The following is a 15,292-nucleotide window of genomic DNA, read 5'->3' as shown; positions in this document are numbered from 1 at the left end:
TGTGTGTCTGTGTGTGTGTCTGTGTGTGTTTACTCATTCAACAAGCCCACGGTTCAGTCTGTATTGTAGTTTTGGGCAGTCTTGTATAAAGTACTTGAAAGCGATACTTAAAGTAAAAGTACAAGTATCTTACCAGAAAATGACTTTGGTAGAAGTTACAGTCGCCTTTTACAATATTAATTGAGTAAAAGACATTTATTGTACTTAAGTATCAAAAGTAATTTTCTGATATTAAATGTACTTAAGTATTAGAAGTAAAAGTATTTAAACAAAGTGAGCAATTACAGTTTTGAATATGACATTTCTTGTGGCTTCTTCACAATAAAAGCATAATAGCTCCAGGCAATTTTGTTGCCTTAGTTTTGCACGTTTACTTTATTTTTCTATTTCTCTGCGTCTTGTTGTTTTCTTTCTCTTTCTTCAAATGACCCACTCTCCTGTGTCCCCGGACGGTCACGCTGTTCATGTTCATGCACAAACGGTGGAGAAACATCTTGAATCTTGAAAGCATGACATGATATACCTTTATTGTCCCACACTGGGGGGAAATTCCCACGGCGTATTTCCACCGGCTCCACTCGCCTCGACGCGGCACGGCACGATTAGGTTGCAGCTCCACTATAAAAAAAGAAGGACAGAAAAGGTTTAACAATATAATAAAGTTGTCTTTTACAAGTTGTCCTCCCTCCCATCTTAAGCTGTGTCAACACATTCGGTCCTTGAATTTGAGGGAATCGGTCCTGGAAAGTCCTTAATGTTCTTAAATTCGACTTCAGCCAAGGTGTGGGAACCCTGCAAATCAACATTTCTCGTATTGTATTTCCAAGGAAACGCTCAGACAAACAAACAAAAGAGGGGATTTATCTGAAATAAAAAGATTGCTTTGTGTAACTTGTTCTTTCCTGTTGCAGGGGAGCATATATCGAGCCAGCCGGATGGAGACGGTCGTCTCTGCCGCCGTCCACCCTCCCTCAGCAGAGCAAAAGAGGGTGGAGCTGCCGTCCTGTGCCCCTCCCACCCCGAGCCACCTGGAGGTCCCATCCAACAGCTCCAGCTGTCCCCGTAGCCCCTCACAGTAGAGTCAGAGTGGCCGGCTACTGTGTGGAGACACTGTGCCAGTGAAAGCTGGCGTTATGAGGGACAGTTGTGCTCACATCGTGTCCACGTCCACTGTTGAGCTGAGATATTCTGTTTAATACCTGATGGACGTCGTGTTGTTGTGACGCTGCAGAGGCACAAACAGCTCAAACTCTGGTCCATTCAGCAGGAGAGCGACGCCCACACTCCGCCCCCCCCGCCCACATTCTCCACTGCTTTTGGACAGCGTGACTCTCAGGCTCCCATGGCAACAGTGCCACATTGAGATGAGCTTGTGATGCCATGTGTGTGTAGAAATAGGGTGTGTGTGTGTGTGTGTTCTAGCACCTGTTGGGCAGGATTAGCCCCTTGTTTTGACAATGTGTGGAGAAGAGTTGAGTCCACAGCAGCCTGGTCACAGGGCAGATTAAATATAGGAGATGTGAGGGTGAGACGGCGAGTTACGTGTGGAACGATGGATCACAACAAACCACCTTTGTGCTTAAAAGTAAAATCTCTTTCCCGACTGAAGACCTCGGGAATGTGGTTTGTCTCCGGTGAGCACTGATGCTATTTCAGTTCCAGAGACAACAGCTGCACGACGCATGTCCACGTACACTCTCTCTAATCATACATGCAAGAATGTACGGGGACCATTTTCATGTCTCATCGTCTCATCGTTTATTAGTTCACTTCATGAACAGTCTCTGGCGCACAAGCTGTCAAACTCAAGGTCCGTGGGCCACGTCCGGCCCGCCATGGCCCACGAGCTGATATGTGACGTCTCTCCTGCTCCTCCATCGACTTCTTTATCAAGTTACAAAAATGTGGACTTTGAAAACAAAGAGCTGGAACCAGGCGGGGTTTATAAGGAGGCTCTGCCCCTCATTTGTATTTCGCCGTCTATCGTTTAAATTCATACATTCAGTAAAATGAGTAGAGCAATTTATTAGCTGTTAGGTGACGACAGACCTGTATGTGTAGAGGAAGTGATGGAAACTGTATAACTATACTGCTGATTTCAATGGAAAGTCCTTGATAACTTTAATATTTACGACTCCTTTTGTGTATTTCGATTGCCTTCACTAATATATGTTAACATGACACATGTTTAAATGAAATTTGATCTCTGACTTGTTTCTTTATTAAATCTATAAGTTTGCTTTGTTGAATGTTATATTATTTTACACCCACGCTCTAGAACAGTGGTAAATAACACCTGAGAAAATGACCACCATTATCATCAACGTTAAAATAAAGTGGTGTAAAATAAAGACTCTTCACAGGAGGCAGACTTATTCTCTCATCATCCTCCTCTTCCTCACATATACTTCTGCTATAGTGAGATTAGATTAAGATGGAGCGGGAGATAAGGTGACTTTAATTATTATTTAATTCCTCCATGTACCACCAGAGGAAGCTCATGTACCACCACAGAGGGTCTAAGGACACAGGGCGTCACTTGCTGTACAAACTGCAAAACCCTTTGAGGCAAACTGTGTTTGTGTTGCTGGGCTTCTTGACTATGTATCCAGGTAGAGCTGAAACAATAGATCAATTCATTGATTACTAAATGAATATAGAACTAGTTTGAAGCTTTTTTCATGATTAAAACAAGATTTCCGATTGTTTAAGCTTCTTAAATGTGAGTATTTTCTTCATTTCTTTGCTCTGAATAACAAAGAAATCATCAAAAGTGAATCATTTTGGTTTGTTGACAAAACAAGACATTTGAGAACATCATCATTTCCAGGTTTGATGAACACCAATCAACATTTTTTAAGGTTTTCTGATATTTTATGGACCAAAGTATTAATCGAGACAGTAGGTTGATACATAGGTATGATCGTAGGTACCTACGTGTATGAGCCTACATAAGTAGGTTTCAAATGCATGAAATTGTTAATTAAATAAACGAGCAATTAGAATACTATCAAGTTGACATGTGAATAAATGTGATTTAGATTCACAATTTTTTAACAATTTATCGGTCAATGTTTAATTTCAAAATGTATAATTTGGCATTTTTGAACATCAGTTATTTAATACATAAATTTTTTTTTTTACAAAGGCACGTTGATTCTCAGTCACATTAATGGCATTATTCACATCGTCATGAAATAACATTCACACGTTCACAGAGGACAGTAGCACATTGTCATTTACCTCCATCAGACAAAGATTCCATCATTTCTTGGTCGGTTTGTGCCTTTAACACAGAAACATCTCTTTAACATGGCGAGGTAAGAAAATAAAAATCAGTGATGACTATTATTGCTCCTGATGACGTGAACAAACTACAACAGTGTTTTTTTGGCTTAGTCCTTTGTAGAAACAGTAGCAGAAGCATCTTCTGTGTGAACTTCTCAACCTCAGTCTCCGGCTGAGTTTCATCAACATTAGTCAAGTTAAAAAAAAGACGACAACACACGTTCATCTATATCTATACGCAACATTCTCATTAGCATATAGATCATATGGGGCACCCTGCCACGGAGAATGGAATGATGACGATTGCCTTCAGAGAATTCACAGTGTCAGGTTCATGTATGTTTGCACGTTCACTCGTGCAGGAGTGTCAATCAAGTTCTTCTTGTAGTAGAGGGTCTCTCTCTTCTGTTGTAGTGCTCGCTGATGCAGCTCCAGGTTTACTTCTCTGTGGTGGGATCAGAAAAGAGAGAGGCTGTTAGATCAAGTGATCATCTGGGCAACAGGTCAAACTGCAGCTGAGCACAACCTCAGAAAAGATCATTAGAAAGAAAGACATGACCAAACATCAAATATGACGCAAACTTCTCCTTTCTCACAGGATACGTGGTGCGTTTACTTACCTTACAACACAAATGATGTGACAATCGTGTTATTTCATTCTTGTTGATGCTTAAATGAACAAGGAACAATTTTCAAAACGTATTCAACTCAAAATTGTTTGGTGCTGGTGTTCGATCACAATCATCGTTCTCTGCTGTCCCAGAGAACGATTGACACAGTTACATGTGTACGGAAGCGTATCGATGTGACAAAACAAAACACATTTCACATTTTGTCGTTTCCATCACATGTTGTTCTTACAACAATCATCACATTCTAATGTGAGATGTTTTCTAGCGCTTTATCCTCCACATGAGGGACAATCTCAGCAGACACACCCCCATGTTATATAATGTGACACTGATCTGTTTTTATTTACATTCCGTGAACCAAAAGTGTTAGTTGTTGGTCATATGTGAACACACATTTCTAGCTTTCACTCAGACAAGAAACAGGATTGATCGTCTTTCTTGAAAATGCAAAATCTTTAAAAAACATCAACGTCAGCACTATTTGTAGAGGCTTACTGTTCATATCATATGAGCAGTGTCTGTGTGTAAATCAAAAACAAAAACAGATGTATTACCCATCATAACCCACAAATGATGCTTAAAATGACATGAACTGTTTTTGGTCAGTGGAAACGCAACCTGTCGGAATTTCAAATACGTGATAGATTAATTTATTAAACAACAACAAGGTCAATTTAGTTTTCCTCTGGAGGTCGAACATGTCAGCGAACATGTCAGCCTTTGTGCGTGCACCCACCTTAATTGTTCATGTTACTTTTCTCTGCTGTCTCAGTGCCATAGGAGCCTTTTACTGGCTCTTTGATGGAGGCCTAAAAACAACAACGCTTTACTCATCAGCTGAACACAAAAAAACACAAATGATGACAAGCAGCTGGTACAAGTCGATTGGTTATTTGGGAGAAACCACCAGCAGCAGCAGCAGGTTTTTGTTTTTGACTGAGAGGATTCCAACTGAGCGCCTCCTCTGTAGGTAATCACATTCAAACATGCAGTTAATCATGTGAGACGTGCGATGGGTTCAGCGTCATTAACATCATCATCATCATCATGTGTAATTAAAAATGGACGCTCTTCGTTGGTTTGTGCCAACAGCTCTTTACAGGGGACTGATTATCATGCAGCAGAGGTCAGGACACAAGCATCAAAATTAGAGAAACATTAGAGTATTTCCTGAAATCTAGAAGAGAATCAACACAATCCAGCATCTCTGATCCATCATGGACGCAGAATGTGTTTCTCCTGCCTCTGCACTAAATACAACAGGCTCTAATATGGGAACAGAAACGCCTGTAGTACGTAATAAAAGTGTCATTAACCAATATACACTGCAAAACATTTGACTGTAAATTTCACACTAAATAACAACTGGGTGTACGTTTTGTGCCTTCATTGTAATTACTAAATCATTTTATACTTATACTATACTTTTTACTGTAACTTAAATCTGTTTATTGTAACTTTAGTTATTCAATCCAATACTTTATTGAATAATATCATATATACAGTATATTACTATGATGCTTCTTTTTTACTGTAACTTCAGTTCATCATGATACTGTGATTTAGTAGTATTTTTCAATATGAACATTACTAGCATATTACTGTAATTATATACTGTTATCATGTTTAATACTGCATTTACCTGTATACATTACGCTTTACCAGCCTGTTTATCAATATCTTTGAATTATAATTTATTTAACTATGGCATTAGATTTTTTTTTTCTTGAAAATGTCTTTAAGCCTTTGCTGACAACTGTTTTTTTGGTGTATTGTCCACACATATTTGAAAAGTATATTTTTTGTCAATCAATTGATTATGACATCAAATCACAAACCAACGACAAGCAAGAAATGGGAAACAAAAAAAAAGGCAGCAAAATTCCATGTTTCAAAAGTAAACACCAGTTCTTCCAATTAAGAAGAAAAGCAAATATTCTTGCTTCAATTTAAGTTGATTGTTAAGTTGATAGGGGGATCAATTCAATTTGGATGACGTTGATTCAAATCAAGTGTTTTCGTTTTACAAACCCCGGGGTTCTCAAACACTATGGAGGACACCGCAGTGTTCCTCGACCTCTGTGGAAAAAAAACACAACGCCACAAACTTTACATGGAGACTTTCAGATCTGAAAGTGGTCAGGACTGAAAACCTTTTGCAAAACATGACGTGTTATATAACTATCTGACACCAGAGCTCAACTGTCATTAACACACAGACAGCGGTTAGTTTGAAGAAATACTATAGCAGGCAAAGTTTGAAAGAATATAGACAAAACTCTTTGAGTGTTACGACGAGGAAAAGGAGAGACTGTCTGCACACTGACATTATTTGGGAATGGAACATTTTATCCTGTTATCCTGTCAAGCCAAATATCCATGGGAACCAAATAAACATCAACATATACAAAAAAAACATGGTGGGGCAAGATGGCAGACTTCGTTAAAGCATGACCCTGTTGCACAAATGACTTATAGTCTTATTAAAGTCTTATTTTAGACGTCAGTAAAGAGTAAAGAATAATACTCTCACCAGTAGTGAACACACAACTAAAATTTGGGCAAAATTAAGCTGTACCATCTTATTATCATAAAGTTTAATATTTCTTCTTAAATGAGTTTTTTCTCTAGTGGAAAAACTTGCATGCCAAGTTTATTTTTTATTTTTAGGCAAAAAATATTTCCCAGATATGGGGCTGGTTTTGCTTTAAAATATATAATTACAATTTAAATGTAATTAAATAATACAGAAATTGTAGCAAAACACACTTTATTGAAGTATATTCTACAGAGCTCCAGACATAACATGGGAAAGAAATACTAATTTGTGGCTTGGCATTGCAAGGAATCATTATTAATGGATAGTGGTAATGGTCTTTTGTTATCCGTCAGTATCTTCAGTCTGTCCTGCCCCTTTTTCCCTATGCTTTCTGGGAGAACATGCAGAAGTGTGTGTGTGTGTGTGACAACATGCTGCATGCAGTTAAAACAATGTCACATCATGCTGTGAGGGAGCTTTACCCTGGCTCGATGGTGCACAAGGAAGGCAATTATTATCGTCAGCAGACCAAGCGCTATGAACCCGTACTGCATGTACTCCATCACAGCAGGCAGAATAACCAGGTTTGTGTGGAATGTGGTGAGGATAGGTCCGTCTATATAACCACTCTGAAAAAGAATACATAGAAAACTTTGTTTCACAGATTACACAATAAAGGTTTGATGTGCAAAACTCTTAATGCAAAGACACACACTAACTTGTATAATTCTTAGCTTTCAATCAAGAGCAAATGATTAAACCTGCGATAATTAATAAATTGCAAGACAATCAAACAACTGTCTCACTGAAGAAAACAAAACAAAGTTAAAAGTGCAGGCAGGATTTCTCTATTTATTCACAACATAGAGAACAAAGTGCATAAATCTATGTATTGAACATGGATGGAGCATCTGTTAATGTAGCTTGCTCTACAATTATCCTGCTGTAAACTCCCTCTTCTTCAGCCAGTTACCTTCCACCCGTTTCACTCATTCATTTCAGCAGGAATGACGGAAACTGACAGGGTGTCAGTATTTGCGCTGGTGTATCGATTATCGTATTGCAGGTGGAAAGACCATGTTATATAACCACATTGATATTTTGATCTAAAAGCAACGCTAACAAAAAATAAAATAAAATAAATAAAAAATCATCAGAGGGCATATACTGTAGAACTCCTGAACCACCATTTTGGAACCACCAACTATGGAGTCTACTGGCTAAAGGTAGCGTTGTTGTCACTGCTGAATGAGGACAACGTAGCATAATGTTAGCGTTAGCAACAGGCAGTGCAATGTAAGTAATTGCTGTATTAATGTTGCTGTGCAGACTAGGTCTTGGTAAATCTAATCCGAGTCCATGATTTACCAAGAGCTAACCACAAAACTCAATTATTCGCTTTATTTGCTCAAATTGGAATATTTTCAAACTTCATCACACACATGGCGCAGTGGACGCCAGATGAAGTAGTGATTCTTCCAACATCTAAATGTATCAGAGATTGATCACTGTCGCCGTATACGTGCACCAATAGTGAAGAGACTGGATGAAGACGGCTTGACAGAAAATCAGTTTGAAAGTTGAACTACCCAAGTCCTGAAAACATATCTGTGCCTCTAGCATTAGCTTCCATACAAGTCGCTGCAGAACCAGCAAGTATCCAGTGAGTAATGAGACATGAAAAATCATTTCATTTTCATGTAAACCATTGCCACCATATAATCCAAAATCCTTCCTTGGGCATTTAAATGCACATTTTCCTGTTGTCGGTCCTTGTATAACAGAAGGAAATGACCCCTGCTGGCCGTTTTAATGAAAGTTATTTGACTACGACCATTTCATTCATCACATATCACTGGTCACAGTGAGGCCATTGACAGCGAGGACAGTTGTGATGCCTTTTCATTGCAAAAAAGGGCAAAGTGGAACTTGCAATCTCTTGTCTTTGTTAAAGCATTAGACTTAAGAAAAAATCTTAAGAGTCATCTATCATCTGTCTCAGGGCCAGAACAAGCAAAGGTCCACATTACCACTAAATCTGACATGTACGTAGGTATTAAGACACATGTAGAAACTTACCTCTTCAAACCAGATCATGGGCATCACCACCTCAGAAATCTTGCTAGTTTCTCTACAAGGACAGAACACCCAACTTCAAACTCCAAGGTTACACACAGCAAGTGACATGAAAAGCAGGAAATGCCTACAAAGCCCTTTATACTGACCGACGAATAGATCAACACACAATACATGACAAATATTAACGGCATGATGATAGTTTAGGGATTAGCTTCCTTACGTAATTCCTGACACTTTCTTCATGTAGAGGTTGAGCTGCAGACGGATGGACACGTTGAGAGGGACACCCGTTTGCTGGCAAGAAAACAAAGAAAAATACTTTCTTACATGGGGAATAAAAAAAAGAATTTTTATGACAGTTTTGTTTGTTTACATTTCCGTCCAACTTGAGAAAAACATTCTCTCGCGTGACCAGAGAGCATAAACAAAAGAAGGAAATCCTCATGTAAAGTCATTCTTTTTGCAGCCATATTTTGATGGTAGAAAAGGGGAAGGAAGGCAGACGGCATTCAGAATCCTTTAAGAGACTTTATGGGTAACCCAGTCATAACAACATCATCAGCATCATTTGACCTCAGAAGCAGGTTTACAGTGTGGGAAAAAAAGGAACATCAGATTGACAGTGAATTGAAGGGGACTGTGTGTGTGTGTGTGTGTGTGTGTATATATGTATATATATATATATAAAAATATATAGAGTATTGTATTTGATAAGTTTCATGGTGGTGCACATGGTGGTGCACATGGCGAGCACTGTTGCCTCACAGCAAGAAGGTTGCCAGTTTGGGGCTTTTTGTGAGTTTTCATGGTTTCCTTGTGTGTACGTAGCTTCTTCCCACAGTCCAAAAACATGTAGATGTTACCTGGACACTCTACATTGACCATAGGTGTCCTCTGCTGGACCATGTGGTCATTACTTCAGACGATGTGATCTGCTTCTAGGCTTTATATTTTCAATTAAATGCAAATAAGTGAAAGTCATTCATTCATTCATTGTCTACCATGTTATCCTCCACATGAGAGCCTTGGGGCTGCTGGAGCCAATCCCAGCTGACAGGGTGAAAATATAAAGCTTAGTAGATCAGACTGTCTGAAGTGATTGTAACCACGTGGTCCAGCAGAGGGCGCTCTGGGTCCACTTTGAATGCCCTCTTAAAAATGTACAATTTCTACAGTTACTTTGTCTTTTTCTTATTCTTTTGGGGTGTTTTGGTCCTTGAATAGATCATATAAGTGGCAAGAGTCAACTGTTCAAGAGGTGAGGAGAATTAGGTGTTTTCTTTAGTTCTGATAAATGAAGAAACATTGTTCAGTCTCTTCCTGATCTTTACTTTTCAGTTCAAAGCATTTTTCTCTGACCTCTGCTTTCAAACATGGCATTTTCTCCAGGATACCTCAGCAGTTTCTAAAATACTCGGAGCACAAGCCATGCCATGTACAATCCCACCTAGTATGTCCATGTGAGCCCCAAGGTTTATATTCAATGTGATGGGTCCCAAGATAGTTTGTTTGTGGTTTCTGTGGTGGCCCCACCTGTGTTTGCCCACTTGAATGTAATTGGCTGATTAGTTATGTGTTAAGCGGTTAACCAGGTGTACCTAATAAAGTGGCAAATAAGACTGAATTTAAGAAAAACCCAACGCCAAGTGATTTTGGTTCACTATTAACGTGAAAACAATGTGCTAGATGCTCTTGTCTAAACGTTACTCATCATTAAATCTGGTTTTATGTGGATTGGCATTTGCACAGTCAAGGATCATTTTTATTGGGTTTTCTAACAACCCTCGTCTCACAACAACTGTAATTATAGATAAACTGCCCAATTTCCAATTACCTTATCACACACTAAAGGTTAAAGCGCTGAATCATGGCTCATCAGGTTACATCAACCTCAGCGATCCTTGTGTGTTTGTAATTTATTGACAAGCCAATGTAATGTAATCATCAGTCCACTTTTACTGTGCTATCGCATGGCAATATAATCGTTATCGTTATCAGTGAAAGCTGTGACTTTACAAGAAGGAAACAAGCATGAAGGTTCAGTCCAGCACCTCTACGTTTACTTCATTATCAGCAGCAGGTCAGAAAGGACCAACAAACACCATGATAGTGATTATCAGTTCTGCTCTTTGATGACCTCGGACCTCTGTTCCATGAACTGCTCATTGTATAAAAAGGAAATAAAAAGTATGAATGAATGAACAATTCCACAAACTGTACAGCTGTACTGCTCTTTTAAAAAACATACTGTGTATATATAAGTACAGTAGGCAGGATTTTCCTTCACATAACTTTTATTTTTATCTTCTTTTTTACTATTTTCTCCCTTTAAAAAAAAAGAATGACTACTCCAGCACCAGCAACAACCACCTACACTGTAAAGATAGCTAAAAAAAGATAACGAGCCTAAAGAAGAGTGAGAAAATGCATCAATATCAGTGGAAGATCTGTTGCTTATGAAAATAGTACACGTGATGAAACCTAACAATCAACTGTTTACACCACACCATACAAAGTTTGCAAACCATGATATATCATCACTGCGGTACAGATGACCTCAACAACCCCACTACAGCAATCTGTTCTCACCTTCTGTGTTTTGACTTTCACCAGATATCATGTACAAAGCCTCTACACATGCTTGTTATATGTCAGTGTTTTGTCTGATGCCTTTAACAACACTCCATGTATGTGTTTGAAGTGTGTTCAGTTTCTTAAGAGAATAGTTTTTACCACAGCAATTAAATAAATGAACTATAATTAATATAATTTGATAAGTGGACTATTGTGATATCGCATCGATGTCAAATCCTGCAGTATTCCACAGGGAATCAGACCTCTAGTTACGTCCCCATTTCAAAAATAAGGTCTATGGCAGTGTTTTGTTTTTGTGTCTGTGGAGACATTCACGCGCTGATCAGAGCGATCCATTTTTAAGAGTGCATGCAAAGCAAATGCAGAATTATAACTATGATAAACAGTAAACACTGAAACATTTTCAGGATAAGTTCATCTAAAATGTTCTCAGTGGTTTACCCCTTCACTCATGACTCATCACTAAAGATTAAGAAATGAAGAAGAGAAGAACAGAAAGAGGCGGCTGCATTACCACTGATATAGAAAAGAGGGAGACAGAGAGCAGGACTGCAGGTATGTGTACAGTATGTCACCTCTCTACATGTTTACTAAGCAAGTGTTTTGATTAATAACGTTAATATTCTGTACAAACACTGATGAAAACCTGCTTTGGTCACTCAAACATGCATGTGTGTGTGTGTGTGTGTTCATATCCTCCAGTGCACATGGCGTCAGCGATTCACAGCAGAAGCTGTTGCTGAATTTGATGATTTGGAATCTAATTTTTAAGCACTTATCAACTTTTAAATTCTTTTTTTCAAGACACGAATTAAAGTGACAGGACAAAGAGAAATTCATTTTTATGGGGCTTTTGGCATCTACAAGTATTTCTTAATTGTTTTTAAAGTCTAAAAGGTGAAGGAGGTGAGGGTCAATAGGCCAGTGCTGCCCTTTATCTAATGAAAGAATGTGTGTCCTTTGTCTTTGTTTTGACACAAATACATAATGCTGTTTAACAAGACAGACTTATTATGAAGTGGACTTTGGTCAGGGTTAGGCAACTTGAGGTCTGTATCATATTATCAGCAACCATCAGTCCACACAGGTCCACTGTGGTCAATACTACGTAAATGTCGCTGTCCACCAATGTCCTCGTTATCACCTACGGACTTTATGCGGACATAGGGTCAGTATGTAGCACATGTAGCACAACTCTCTTTGGTGTTCTTGGTGGTTTGCTCTTAGTTTGGCCAAAACGTTGCTACGGTAAACATGGACGCTTTCATGAGGTTATGCAACCTACAAATGTACAACCCAAAGCTTGAAGAACACAAGAACATACGAAGGAGGGCAAACCCATGCTGGGAAATCAACACAACTGGAATGGAATGTGAGATTAAGTACACATGCGTGCATGCTACACTGGGTCAAATATTAAAAAACTCGAAACTTCAGCCCATGAGAACAAGTGAAAGTACAGGGAGTTCAGGGAGGACGCTAAACTAACGATAACTCCTGGGAGAGCTACAGTGTGTTGAGCTTAGAGGAGCAGCTTCGAGATGCATTCAAGAAAGCTTGTAAATTGCATCACTTCTGCAAACATACAGTACGAAGTCCACAAACTAATTAGCTGTCACTGAAGAGGAAAGATTTGATAGGTGTGTTTATATAGATTACAAACAGTCTTTTCAACTTTTCACAATGAAGCAAATACTCAAATAATCAAATAAATACTCTTACAACTTGCCAAAATAAAAGCTGCTGATTGGCACTCAATCAGTAAAACTTCATGTAATGTGTACGACCCCAGCCATCAATAGTCAGACATGTAAAGACGTGTGTCGTGTTCATGTGCGTGTACTCACTGGGTGAATGTCGATGAAGAGGCCATGCTCATCCTCATTTGGACTGAGGCCCTGCACGTAGTCCAGCAGCACAGGATCAGCGTTGTAGAAATGAGGATGAGAGATAAAGACTGGAGAGTCTGAAAAACAATACAGGGCTATTTCACACAGACACTGACAGCAAGACCAAATGGATGATGTGCAGTGTGCGCCTCGGACATTAATCAGATTTATGTGTATTTCTCATGAGAACTCACTGTGGCGACAGCTGCTGACATTCAGCAGACCGGACTGTCTGCAGGGGCAGAAACCTTCATTGGGGGCATAATCTGTCCCATTGGCAAACAAGGTCTTGGGTGCAACAAAACGATATAGTGGAATACCCTTCATCACTCCGGGGCGCTGGTAAACAAGCTCCATAGATCTGCAAAAAACAGAGAAAACTCATTCTCATTTTAGTTCCTATACCCCTTGAGTATTATTATCATCATCACTACAATACAATTATTCATATTTAATATTATAATATTAATATTATTAGAAAAAAGAAGAAAAAAAAAATATATATACACAAACACACACACACACACACATATGTATATGTATAGAGAGAGAGGGAATTTTTATTTTGTAATTAATATTAATATTATAAAGAATTGTAAGTGTTTGAAATCTACTCCAATGATTCCAGTAGTTTTTCCACATGGATTTAACAGATGCCGTCATCAGCTGTTATTTTATCACTTGGTTGAGCTTGTTTATCACATTGTTTTGACCCAGTCTGCAGCAAAGCAGTCAGAACACAGCTTCAGCACCTGTAAATGCTGGTGGGACAGTTTATGCTATGACAAGCTTTGTTGTGGTAACTGCAGCCATACAACAGGCTAATGAATGCTGCGGTCATGACTGTAGCTTAAGTTTCTTTTATTCTAAGAAATATTTCATTAGGGGGTATGTCTCCAGGGTGTCTACATAAGAACGAATGGATAGTGGATAAAATCTAGGCCTACAGAATGTGATACATCATCACGTAAGCATATTGCTGGCAATACATGTAGTTGTCCAAAAAAACAACAACTTAACAGCTGTAGTTACGCCCATCATCACAAACTGAGACTCACTGAGAATCAGTATACCATATGCCTACACGTGAATGGAGGGGTGGGGCTTAAGACCGGTCCTATTACTCTAATATTTGGCCCTTGTCTCTTGAAGTGGTTGAAATCTAGCCCTTCAAAATGGGACACCCCTGCAAGAACAGGACCCATATGCTGGAATGGGATGGAGCCATTAAAAAGACTTTATTCGAGAAAGACAACAAGATATCACTTACCTGCATGCGTCAGGGCTGTAAAAAGGCAGAGTTGATTCTTTTGTCATAAAAGGAGGCCACAACTGCCCAGCTGTACCATTGATCATGTTACACTGGGGAGTTCTCCAGTAGTTCAGCTGTTAATGGAAAGGACAGTGTTGAGTAAGAGGCAGGAGTGACATAAAAGAAAACCCACAGGGCCGGTGGTCACATCTCACCTCTGTCAGGCCATTCCATGAATCTACTTTATGAGCCTTCCTGATGTCGTTCTGCCCGGTGAAGATGGTGAACAGACCAGTGTTGGAGTTGTTGAACTACATGATAAAAATGAACAGATTTTATCTCCATGAATATGTACTGTAGTCTAGGAGTTATCTGCATTATGGCTGACATCAACCTGGTTGTAGGTGTCAACTGAAACCTGAACCATCTCTTAGTTATGTTGCTATAGACCTAGACTGCTGGAGGATTACTGTGTGAACTATGACCGGTGTGCGAAGAAAATGAGACGAATAACAAAAAAAGAAATCATTGATGATAATAATAATAATAATAATAATAATAATAATAGTAATATTAATAATTAGAGTCACATTATCGCTCCCTCCATCTTAATCTAATTTAGATATACCAGTGTCAGAAGTGGGTGCTCAGCCTGCTTACAACACAAAATCCAGTGTTGTTACTTCGAGAGCTCTATTGCTTAGTTTCACGTGTTTCGCGGTTTGAGACATATTCACGTTTACAAGCAGCAGCCAATTGCAGTTGTGGTAAGCGCCATCAGTTCTTTCTGTACGGAAAGAAAATATAAATTATAATATAATATACATTTCCAAAGGGCAAACAGATAAACTTTATTAACTAATAAATGCTAATAACTTTGCTCATAAATTGATTAACCTGTCAATTATTTTTCTCGATTAATCAAGTACCTGTTTGGTCGGTAAATTATCAGAAAAAATGTTGAAAAATGTTGACCGATGTTTACGAAATCTAGAAATGATGATGTTCTTGAGTCTCG

General features: G+C 38.9%; 1 protein-coding gene across 5 annotated transcripts in view; it reads right to left on the bottom strand.

Moving 5' to 3' along the window:
* Positions 1–3,101: 3,101 nt before the first annotated feature.
* LOC122761349 (scavenger receptor class B member 1-like) overlaps positions 3,102–15,292 on the bottom strand; it is a 25,725-nt gene continuing 13,534 nt past the window's right edge. For 2 of the 5 annotated variants that reach the window (XM_044016566.1, XM_044016561.1), the window contains exons 5-14: positions 14,490–14,585; positions 14,293–14,408; positions 13,217–13,383; positions 12,981–13,099; positions 8,759–8,832; positions 8,539–8,590; positions 6,942–7,088; positions 5,952–5,999; positions 4,657–4,729; positions 3,670–3,733 (exon numbers count right to left, since the gene is read on the bottom strand). In XM_044016566.1, the coding sequence (XP_043872501.1) occupies positions 4,658–4,729; positions 5,952–5,999; positions 6,942–7,088; positions 8,539–8,590; positions 8,759–8,832; positions 12,981–13,099; positions 13,217–13,383; positions 14,293–14,408; positions 14,490–14,585 (891 nt within the window). In that variant the 3' untranslated portion in view covers positions 3,670–3,733; position 4,657. Of the gene's footprint in view, positions 3,734–4,656; positions 4,730–5,951; positions 6,000–6,941; positions 7,089–8,538; positions 8,591–8,758; positions 8,833–12,980; positions 13,100–13,216; positions 13,384–14,292; positions 14,409–14,489; positions 14,586–15,292 lie in introns of all 5 variants that reach the window. The other 3 variants (XM_044016563.1, XM_044016565.1, XM_044016564.1) reach the window with 3 other exon arrangements.

The sequence above is a fragment of the Solea senegalensis genome, unplaced genomic scaffold, assembly GCF_019176455.1.
Source record: "Solea senegalensis isolate Sse05_10M unplaced genomic scaffold, IFAPA_SoseM_1 scf7180000014635, whole genome shotgun sequence".
Taxonomy (NCBI): domain Eukaryota; kingdom Metazoa; phylum Chordata; class Actinopteri; order Pleuronectiformes; family Soleidae; genus Solea; species Solea senegalensis.
Note: the sequence above shows the minus strand (reverse complement) of the source record. Positions and strands in the feature narration are given on the sequence as shown.